At 38.0% G+C, this 12,218-nt stretch overlaps 1 protein-coding gene across 3 annotated transcripts in view; it reads right to left on the reverse strand.

Annotated features, from left to right (window-relative positions):
* Positions 1 to 12,218, reverse strand: part of MTM1 (myotubularin 1) — a 48,686-nt gene that overhangs the window by 17,307 nt on the left and 19,161 nt on the right. For all 3 annotated transcript variants that reach the window (XM_055818216.1, XM_027788073.2, XM_013299919.3), the window contains 2 exons: positions 3,058 to 3,141; positions 1,035 to 1,184 (listed from right to left, as the gene is read on the reverse strand). In XM_055818216.1, the coding sequence (XP_055674191.1) occupies positions 1,035 to 1,184; positions 3,058 to 3,141 (234 nt within the window). The remainder of the gene's footprint in view (positions 1 to 1,034; positions 1,185 to 3,057; positions 3,142 to 12,218) is intronic.

The raw sequence follows: 12,218 nt of genomic DNA on the forward strand, positions 1-12,218 counted from the left end.
TGTAATACAACCCTTAGTTGTATATCTAGGAATGAGACCTGTCAGAGTGTGTGTGGGTGAGTATGATCGGTTATTTCCTGACAAGAATAAGATTACTATTACCAAGGAAATGACTCTCACTGCACAGGCACACAAAAGCCCCATCATGAATTCTGAGATGACAGAGAAGATACAGCTAGGCTATAAGAAATATATTCACACACTATATATTTAACATATATATTTTATACACATTATATATTACATGTGTGTGTATATATAGTAAATTTATAATTATAGGCCTAGCCTGTCAGTAAACACCATATCTAATAAATATTTATCATACTGAGTTTTGCTTCTGCTCGAAATTAACTGAGATTCAAGGCAGCTTTCTGATACTGGCTAAGAATCTAGTACCTCTTCCGAGTCTGCCGAATGGAAATATTAGTTAAACCAGATTGTATTGTGGTAGAAATTAAAATTTTCTATAGTGCTGCAAAAAGCTGATACATAAAAATTCTTTTACTTCAAGGAATTTTAGTTACAGAAATATACCCAAAAAGTCAAATGGGTTTATCTTAAACAGCCCAATTTAAAGGGCTAAAAAGCCCAGGAATTCGCTACAGAGACTATGCATGAGGTCTTATTTTAGGACTGACCATTGAAACTATGTTTAAATGCCATGCGGTTTGCTTACAGGAGAGTAACATTTGCTATCACTTTTTATGTGCATCCAATGATAGTCAAAGTAGTACAGATGGTAGTCTAAGGCTCATACTTCATTAAGAAAAGGGAATCTGCAATGCTGGCAGTTGTTACTAGAAAAGTCAAGTTAAAACCAACCAAGTTGGAATGGGTGATTGTTGGGGGAAAACGGAAATCTGGCTTGGCCAAGATACTAGTTTCAAGCAGTAAAACCACCAGCCAATCAAAACTATTCCGCTGTAACCAGTTCCAAAAAAACCATGCTCTGTGTCACATCCAGCAAAAAGTTGTTTGGATGCATACTTAAAACTAGCTACATTATAAGGTAACTTTCATCACATCATACTCACCGGGATTCTATTTCGGGACCTAAAGGCAGCAACTTTCTTGAGATCATCATCAGTTGCATTATATGGCACTACTAAGAGTGATGGATATGTGTCACACAGGCCATAATGTTCATTAATAAAAGTTACTCGCCATCGTTCGTTAGGCAGTCCCTAAAAATGTAACACAAAGTTTTTCAACATATTTTTGGCTATACAAATAATAATTCTGCTCTTGAATTTTACAAGAAGTTATGGCCACATGGTGGCAACAACCTACCAATTTAATCTAACTACAGTACTGTTTCAAAACAATAGAAGAAAAAAAGATTACAAGACCACACAAAATAGCTCATTGATGATGAATTCACAGCCTTAGACTACTGCAGAGCTATCTCATGTTCTCTTACATACAAAACTCTATTCTTACAACAAGTTTCAAAACAATGATTAAAACTAGTAGATGCATTTCTTTAATGATGGGATCGAGGGAAGAAAACTGCCTTTTCTCATCCGTCAAAGCTCTGCCTTTCCATTTTGCCTGCTGAAGAGACTATGGTCCTGAGAAGACAGGGGGAGGAAGTCTCACCTCAACCTTTCTTCGCTGCGACTTTGTACTACCTTCAGGTTAAAAGTAAGATTACGGTAGCTTTCTTACTGAGAAACAAGAAGTTTTAGTTGCAGTCTGCTCAGTAAGACATTTCACAAACAGCAGCCAGGAAACTGAGAAAGACTGATAAGCCCTTCACACACACACACAGAGTGGGTTTGTGTGGGGGGCTGCAGTTTAATTTTTTGGGTCTTAGGCCTCTGTCCTGGTTTCAGCTGGGATAGAGTTCATTTTCTTCCTAGTAGCTGGTGCAGTGCCATGTTTTGGATTTAGTATGAGAACAATGCCGATAACACGCTGATGTTTGAGTTGATGCTAAGCAGTGCTTGCCCTGAGTCAAGGGCTCTTCAGTCTCTCGGGCTCTGCCAGGTAGGAGGTGCACAAGAAGCCGGGAGGGAGCAGAGCCAGGACAGCTGACCCCAACTAGCCAAAGGGATATTCCATACCATAAAACGTCATGTTCGGTATATAAACTGGGGGGAGCTGGCCGGGAGCCACTGTGTGCTTCTCGGGGACTGGCTGGGCATGGGTCAGCAACTGGTGAGCAACTGTATTCTGCATAACTTTTTTGTTTGTTTTTTTCCCCTTGGATTTTATTCCTCTTTCTCCCTCTCCTCCTCATTACAATTATTATTGTTGTTGTTATTATTATTTTTACTTTATTTCAATTATTAAGCTGTTCTTGTCTCAGCCTATGGGTTTTACCTTTTTCCAATTCTCCTCCCCATCCCACCAGGGGCAGGGTGGGAAGGGAAGGGGGGTAGTGATCAAGCAGCTGCGTGGTACTTCATTGCTGGCTCAGGTTAAACCATAACAGCCACTAAACCTTGAACCAAAAAACTATGGAGGGAAAAAGAAAATAAATCTAAGGAAGGCCTTACTGTTTGCTATATAATTAAAAAAAAGTCCTATTTAAAGCAACATTAAATTTTCTAAAAGGTGTTTTAAAATTGAATATATCATCCTCTTTCATTGACATTTTTCCAAAATCACCTAAAGAGCAAGGTAGAATACCAATAGACATATAATTAACTTCTATAAAGCAACACTGCTTCTAAAAAACTTTTTTTTTCCTCCCTTCACCTCAGGAAGCACTAGACCAAATCAAAGACCAAATCAAATTTATATTTAGGACACTGTAGTTACATATTCGGCACATTCTCCCCACCCCTTGCTCACTTAACAGTGGCACATTCTAAGAAGTATCAATAACTTCCTTCAAAGAGCAAAGACTACCTTCCTGTGACACTCCAATTTTTTAAAGGTTCCAGTGGTTTATTTCTTTTCTTTACTTTTTTTTCCAAGTTGTATTTCCATCATCATCTTTTCTGAGCTCCCCCCACAAAACAGCTGGTAAGAGACACATACAAGTAATAATTCCTCTACGTAAATTGTCAGATATGAAAGCACCAGGCAACTGCAACTTTAATAACTCACTTGTCTCCTGTATTCAGACATTGGATTGTACACCATCCATCCATTTTCAGAAAACTTTTCTTCATTTGCAAATGCAAAAAAAAGCTGTAGGATGTAAAAGAAGCTTGTTACACCAAACTGAGCAAATACAAGGGCTCATCAGTTATACCCTAAGCCCCACCACAGAACAGGACTGACTCTTCCATGCCAGCCCCATTCTCTCCATTTAAATCTGATATTTTTAAGACTGTAAAACAAAGACCAAGAAGTAACAAACAATACAGATTTGCTAATGAAATAATGAAAATGTGACAATAGCTAAAACATGAAGTGACAAAATAAAAATTACACAGCTTAAACTGTTGGATTTTTTTTTTTTTTTACTGGGAGGAGGTTGAAGTTTTAAAATAGTTTATATTTGATTACTACCTGCATTTCATATCCTCACCATATAAACCACCATCTTCTCACCAAAATTTCTCCAATAGGTGCAGCTGCAATTACTACATAAAATATTAGATGCTAAATTGAAAGTGTAAAAAGGTTTTAATTGCTATTCATTGCCATTAGGAAGCAACCTTCTTTCTGCATCCCCTACCCAACTGATCCTTACTAGTGGAAATCCAGTTTACTTTGGAACACCATGGAAATTAAAAAGTTGCCATTGAAAATGTAACAAAATATGTTGTTAGCAGGTTACACTATCTACTTTTCCTCTTGCTTTGTTGCTCACTCTCAAGACTCATTTATAAAACACAGTATCCTCACCCCAGATTCTGAGAACTTCCTCACAGCTTTCAGCTTCCTTCTCCTTTCAATTAAAGTGGGCTGTAATACCTAACTAACCCCTTTTTTTCTTTGTTTGTTTCTACAGTTTATGATGAAACCAAGTGTTTAAAAATATCCTTCATTGAGAAAAATGATTTTGGTGGCTTACAAATTCTTCAGATGCCAACTGGAACATGAAACTAAATTGTTTCAAAGAAAGAAGAAAAAAAACCCCAAAAAACACCAACAAATGTGGAAGAGAATGCGTTGTCCTGAGCTGAGTAACAGCAACCAGAGCAGAAAGCATTCAAAAGCCCATCACAGGTCATTTGTAACAAAAAAAAAAAAGCTGAAAGTCTGCTAGCTATTCAAAGATATTAAAAGAAGAAACTGAACGCTAAACCAAACATCCCAAATCTACATCATTTTCACAGGCTTACACCCATACTAAGCAGAAATGCAGAAAACCTGGCAAGCAAGGAAAACCCCCATGGTTCTAAGGTGCCATGATTCCATCTACCGAGATAATGCAGCAATGTTTCCTACATGCACCTCGGGCCCAGAGGAGGGTGTCTTTCCATCTTATGAATGCAGACTCTACTGGCTCAAGGCAATTCTGTTTAGCCTAGTATGCTACAATGGTTTAGACGGTAAACAGCACTAAAACCCACAAAAATGAATCCCTCCAAAAGGAGTAGTTTTCTCCTCATGTATTTCAAATCAACAAGTATTTCAAAAGGACATTACTACTCACACAAGAGATTTTATCCCACTAGTTTTAGAAACTGGGATTTGAAATTAAATCAGTATTTTAGAGCAAGTAAATTCATCAGCAAGTTGCAGAAGCAAGCAATGCATTCCCAAACTGTGTATTCTGAATGTCTTCACCATTTTTAAAAGGGTAGGCCTTCAGTGGAAGTAAATAACATGGATTCTTTTGACTAACTAAACTGCTCTCAAGTGGGATGGAGGGAGAGATGAAGTAAGGAAAAGGAAAAAGGTGGACATCAACTGTACCAGAAGAAAAACATACCACTAGAAGTAGATGCAATTATCAGAAGTTAGGCAGAAAAACCTGAAAAAGGTTGTTTGTTTTAATTGCAAAGTAGGAATACAGCAAAACAGAACTATCACTAAAGCAGTAGATGCAACTGATTTGCTGAACTACTAATAAATAGCAACACACAAGAACCATCCCCTCCTCCCCAAAGGAATTTGCTGTATCCCAAAGTGCAACTATGCTAAGAATTCACCAAAGAACCAGAGACAAAGAAGAAACTTAACAACAGTAGGAAACAGAAACACTGGAATCCTAACAGATGACTTAAATAAGATATTCCTGCCTTTGAGACATATTTAAGTTGCTCCTTACTGCAAGTTTCCTGGTGAGAACTTAAAAATTACCCAGCTTAAGCCCTGATAAGTAAAACACAGGAGCTTATTACAGTGCACTGTGATAGCTGTTACACAGAAGATTTTATTGATAAAAATAAAGATGATGCTGCTCAAAACTAGAAATAAACAAATGGCAGCTATGCTGTTCATATTACCCAGAAAATAATCCACAAGAAAACAGAAGGAAAACTGTATTTTGTTTTCACCTTTTAAAAAACAAGTTAAATTTACTATGCATGAGGAGGGGACGGACAGAATCCTTTCTGCAAGAATGAAATCCTACTATGCAGAGCATGCTTCATTTAAAACACTTGGCTACAGCAGCTTTACCGCATCTACGACCAAAGCTTTCAGTCACACAACCCACAACTATTAAAGCTGACAATTAACCTTCATCAGTTCTGTTGACATTCCAGGTAGTGCAAATTCTTCCTATATTGCTCACGAAAAAACCCACATTAGTAGCATGGATCAACCAGCACAAATCTTAAGACTAACAAATAAAAGAACACTACAATGAACACGGAAGTGTATGGAGGAAAGTCTGGACTTAAATTTTTATCAGCAATTCAGAGAATACTCTTGAAGTATACTCCAACAGGAACAATATTTAAAAATAAATAGTATTGAAAATCCTAAAGACTAAAAATTATTTTTCTTCTGCAAGAGTTGACTAACTTATAACAAAAATTTATATACACACATTTATATGTGTGCATTGCAGACTGTACAATTAACCTGGTTACTACTGAAAATCTTACTCACTGTATGAAAGATTGAGGATCTGAATCCCACCCCCACCACCCCCCATGGCTTTTCACTTAAGACTTGATATTTCAAGCCTTGAAATTTTCTGTGAAAATGGCCTGAATGTTAGCCCAGGCTAAATGCTATAGTCTGAAATACAGCAGTATCCTCATCCTACCTTAGGCCTGTCTCTCATGACAAAATATACAAAGCAATATATAAAGCAGTTTCCAAGAGTAAAAATGCTTCCTTTTCTGCTCTGACAATCATAGTATGGTTCCATTCAAACCTAAGATTTTTGTACATTCACATCCACTTAGGCAGCTCAATTGATGAAAATAAAATTTGTATCCCTCTGTATTCCAACATAGCACAGCAGAAAAATCAGAGTAGGAGAACACGCATTTAAAACAGCATACTCATTTCAGAGAACAGAATTGCCGAATCATTCAGGTTGGAAAAGACCTTTACAATCAGGTCCAACCGTTAAGCCCAGCACTGCCAGGCCCACCACTAACCCATGTCCCCAAGCACCACATCTACAAGTTTTTTAAATGCCTCCAGGGATGGTGATTCCACCACCACCCTGGGCAGCCTGTTCCAATGCTTCACCACCCTTTCCATGAAGAAATTTTTCCTAATATCCAATCTAAACCTCCCCTGGTGCAGCTTGAGGCCATTTTCTCTTGTCCTGTCCCTTGTTATCTGAAAGAAGAGACTGACCCCACCTGCCTACAACCTCCTTTCAGGTAGTTGTAGAGAGCGATAATATCCCCCAGAGCTTCCTCCTCTCTAGCCTAAACCACTCCAGCTCCCTCAGCTGCTCCTCGTAAGATTTGTAAAGTTTCTATCTTACACAGTTCTGTCTAATTTCAAACTACATTTTCACTTCAGTGTAACAAGCAACCCACACTTATAAACATTTTAATACTAAGAATCACATACTTAAGCAAACATAAGAGATGTGCTTGGATACAATTGCATTTTCTCAGTTGTGCCAGTACAAGCCATATTTAGCACACGTCTGTACATTACCATTATTTATTAGAAACAAAATGTGATAATAAGCAATGTGAAGTAATTTCTATTGAATAACGTATTTTACCAAATTGGACCTTTTATTATTCTGATGCACCAAATTGACAAAGCCCATCATAGTGAACAAATCAGCATGATAAATATTATTTAAATCCCAGAAGGGCTACAGTTCAGGTAAGCTTCACATTTGCACTACCGACCCACATATTTCCACTTTCATCCTAAATAACCCAAGCTTACAGATTAAACACAGTATGTTTGTATCCGTATGTCTTGATTAACTTAACATTGCTGAAGCTTTCATGCCACAGTGCACATAATCTGAATGCAATTCTACATTGCAGCAAGCAAAGGGGACAAAGAAATCATGCCATTTACAACATATTATGCATAAATTCTTGTATCATTTAACATAAGATCTGAGAGATGCTACCTTAATAAAATACATGGCTTGGCTTTTTGTGGATACAGGTTCTTTCATATTAGTGCCCCTCACATACACACACCTCACATGTCAGGATGAAAACAAGGAACTTACTTCACTGCCCATAGGCATTTAGTATGGACCAGCTGGGTGTATATTTATATCCTTCAGAGGGCAGAGGAAGGTCAGAGAAGCAAAGTACATGACCAGCTACAGGAATTGCATGACTCCACAAAGCAGAAAAGCCCTGCCAACCTCTCTCAGCACATCATTAGGCACTCAGGCAAGCCTTTCAAATACCAGAGTATAATAAGTTGGCTAGTTAGGCTCCATGCCTTCTTCACACATCTTTCCTTCCCTCCACATCAGTGGCACATCCCTGCTAAACCCTCCTTCTCCCCCAACAGTACTTTAGGTACTCTGAGCCTCCACCCTAACCTCCACTCATTTCTTTTTTCACTCCACACAAAATCCATTCTCCTCTCTCATTGTTAATCCTTCCTCTCCAACAAAAAGCACTTCTCCATAGCTCCTATTGCACCCAGCCCATTTTCCCAGGAATTAAATCAACTGCAGCTTCATTACGTATGCCTGAATTTGACAAAAAAGGTTGGATTTTTTTTTAAAATAAAACCTACGCACAGGAAACATTCAGGTTCAGCACAATATTGCAATAAAAGTGGTTTGGGTTTTTTTAGAACATGAACTGGCTTTTTAAAAATCAGGAACATATAATCAGAAAGTCTAACTGTGGTTTGTACAGGTATACCTGAGCCAAGCCTAGGTTAGTTTGGTTGGATCCCAAGTACAAGCAACAGTACAAGTTTCAGGTAGACGACCTGTTCAATAAATCAGTGCTTCAGGCGGCAAGCCTGAGCTGGCCTCCCTCCTCTCAGTACTGAGCCCAGCTAGCCATAAGCCACTTGAATAAAGCACAGATCTACCTTAAGTTATACTGATTGCTGGTTTTATCTCACATCTTGGGTTCAAAGTGGGGTAGTTTGCAATCACTTCCAATGTACTGACTAAATCTGGTTTAAGTTTGACAGAGATTAGTGCTACATGTCTGATGGAAGCCCATCAATTCCTATTAGTCTATCAACTAATTAAAATCAGTTTCAAATTCTTTTCAGCTGCCATGGGATATAGAAAGATGTAGTCAAGGAAAGCATTAAAGAGGTAAGAAATAAATAAAAGTATAGCAAATCATCACTCAGAAAACTTACGGGGTACAAGGGTAGTGATCTATCAATACCTGTAGTTAAACAAAACAACTAAGACTTAACAATACATCAACTAAGATTTTTGTAAAAGCAAATTAAAGCCTCTTTGCACAGAATGCAAGTATGGATTTAACTGCAGGCCCATAGTCTAAAAGCAGACAACTACTGCTTCACCTGCAGCAGAAGGCTACTACTTCACTTTAAAACAGGCTTTCAAATTTTGTAATGTTTTTGCTAAGCTTCCTTTTTATGCTTCACTGTGCAAATAATTCTGTTTACTTCCTTGCAGGTGCTAACCTGCAATGTCAACACACAGTGTCTCTTTTTCAGTCCTCCTACAGATCAAGTGCTTGTCTTCAACATTCAATTTATCATTACCATTTTGCACACAAAAATAGTATGTGATACATCGGTTGCTCACAACAATGTAGTTCTGTACCATAGAGGAGAGGGCAGCTGCAATCTGACAATACAGACTGGCAAGCAGTCTATTTACAAATAGTTAAATATTTAGTCTATTTATAGAACACAGTACATAAATACATGCTCTACTTGTACATGAGCATATAACATATATACAATTTATTATTTGTACAATATGCATTACAAAAGAAGAAAGAAGCAAAACTCGAAAGTGTTGCACACATGCAAAGTAAATTGTATTTTCTATTCCTAACTTACTGGTTTATGCTTTTCATATATCATAAGCTTTTACTAGTAGAAAAGGCTGTCAGTTTCTCAGTGTGTTTAAAGATATCATTACCCTTGCTTTTAATGTGCCATTACTACAACTCAGCCAGTTACATCATACATGTTCATCTAACAACTAAGATCAGGCATTGTAGTATTTAAATAATTAACTTCTGATCATTTGCAAATACAGTAACCTTATACTTTAACTAGCTACATCGGGAGTGGGAGAGGTCAGTCAGACAGCATGACTACGAGCGTCTCTCATCAAAACTGGCATTCCCACAGAGCTATCATGGTTAGAAATAAGTATGTATCATGTAGGTATTATGGTGGCGAATAATGTTATAAAAATGATGATGTGTAGTTTCAAGATAAGATCAGGAAGTGAAGCAGCTGCTATGCAGAAACTAAACTACAAAGACTAAATATATCTCATCTTTTGTGGAGTACTATAAATATTTAATTGGGGGCGTGATTATTTTTTTAACTTTTTAAAAACACTCAGCAACAACTTTTCAATTTAGCACAATTTAAATTAGCATAAGTTGGCAAATGCAACAGAGGATTATGGATAGCAGTTGTTTGTTCTGTATCAACTATGCTGTCAGTTGGGCTATCAGATTTTACATTATGTTATTGATTCAAGGAGATCTGAACCCAGCCTATGCTCAAACTGGACAGAGACAATTAGTTTCTGGAAGTAAGGAAAACGTTGAGACACTGACCAATAGATGCACATAGACCCATATGATTAATATTATTAGAGGCTCTCAAACACTGCTGTTGGGATGGTGATGGAGAAAACACCATGAAAACACTAAGTACACCCTACCCAGAAATAATGTTTGGGGCTGTATTTACCATTCGTTTGTCTGAGAATGGTACAGCATGAAGAAAACTGAAGCAAAGCATCTCTGAAAATTCTTCTTTAGGATCAGCTCTAAGAATATGGCTCCACTACAAATAAAAATCTGACAAAATATAGAAATACAGATAAAAATCAGGACAGTAAAGTTTAGACCTTTATTGTCCTGATGATGCCTTCTTTCCACTGCAGAGCTGCACAAGCATCAGTGCTGCTGAACCAGCTGAAGATCAAGGATGCAGTTCCACAAGGTGGTCTGAGCAAAATTAGCACTTTAACACTGCTAAAAATAAGATACTCCTCTCTTTTCTCTCCTGCCTGCTCCCTGTTCTACTTACAAGCCCTCTCTTGCACTGGTTCTGATGCATATTGATTTAAAACCAGGTCTCATCAATTTATTAAGCGGCACAAGACTAATTCAGAAAACAAAGAGTATTTTGTGCTGGGTAAGTGAGCTACATTGGCTTACTTGGTGATTATAGAACTGTCAGTTTGGTATGAGAGGAATAATCAACCACATGGCTGGCAGGTAGAGAGGAGGAGACCAGAGAAAAGCAAGAGCTCAGCATTTGAATAGCAGAGGACTGCCACCTTCACCCAGCTGTCATGTGAAGTCACAGCACATTCTTTACAAAAGATCTCCCTGACTGAGCTATCTGCATGGTCAGGGCGTTAGCATACGTTCAAAAGAGAGCACAGGCATGCACAGCCCAGACACGCTGTCATATTCCGACAGTGAAACCTTGTTCTAAACCAGCCACTGAAAGACGCAGTCCCATAATTTCTCTTCATTCACATCCACCCATAGATGCCCCAACCCCATTGTCACATTGGGCTTACAAGACTGAGGAAACGACGCAGGGTAAAGCTTTTATTTTTTCCCTCCTTGTTCAGCTTTAGTTCCTTTCAGTTCCCTATCTGGTTCACCATGAAGCCTCAAGCTCGTGCAGGGAAAACCAAGGCAGGAATGAACAACCAGGCAGAAACACCCAACTTTAGCAGGATCAATTTAAACTGCTTGCTGAAAGACGGTGAAAGCACACCAAAAATACCACACACTTGCTTAGCTCATTTTAAAATTAAGGGCTCACCCACATTGTGACATCATGAAATAAGGACAGGTGCAACCATGATGTAATATGGGCTCACTTTATTTCATTCCAAAGTAATCATAATTTATAACGTTTATAAGCTGCTCCCGACAGGAGCTAAGAGAGATAAAGTACAGCTATTCTGTCTTTTGTCACTATCTTCCCAAGTTTTGTGCTAGAGGCAAAATTACCTCTGCCTTGACTGAGCCTTTTGTTAAAAAGCATAACTTTTATTGGCAAGTTACATCCAAAACGGGCCAGACCATGTAGTGATGAGCTTTACTAGGTTCAACAGGTGCAACAAATACAGCAGGAAGTGTACCACTCCACACATTACTCACTATCATTGCTAGACGCCAAAACTGGGACTTTTTGCATAACAAAACCTAACACAAGTCCACATCTTATCACCATATTATTCAAGCCCTGTAGTTGGATTGGGCACCATAGAAAAAATCCCATAAGGGATGCTCCTAAGTCAGTTAAAACTTAATTTGCCCACAGTCACTACATGCAAATCTGTACAGGTCCTCAATGTAAGAAAAAAAATTCTTCACCATGAGAATAATTAAATATTGGATGAGATTGCAAAGCAAAGCGAAAACTTCTAAGCAACAGCATTTATTTCTCCTTATGCTTTCATTCCACAGACGGTTTGCATACAGAATGCAAAATTTCTGCAAAAATACTTACAAAGACTTAAATGTTTATAGAGTATAACCCATTGATTGACATGTGCCTTCGGAGAAGGAAATAAGATTCCTGCTGCAGCCTCATCCACTCAACAATTACCTGAACAAACTTTTTAAGAATTCATAGCAGAACCCTCCAACATTTTGTGAAGAGAGCTCTCATACAATTATACTAAATGAAAGGAACATAATAAAATGTAAAGTAAATTTTACAAAAGACAAAATGAAGCATTTACTGAAGAGATG

This window comes from Falco peregrinus, chromosome 13 (genome assembly GCF_023634155.1).
Source record: "Falco peregrinus isolate bFalPer1 chromosome 13, bFalPer1.pri, whole genome shotgun sequence".
NCBI classification, from domain to species: Eukaryota; Metazoa; Chordata; class Aves; order Falconiformes; family Falconidae; genus Falco; species Falco peregrinus.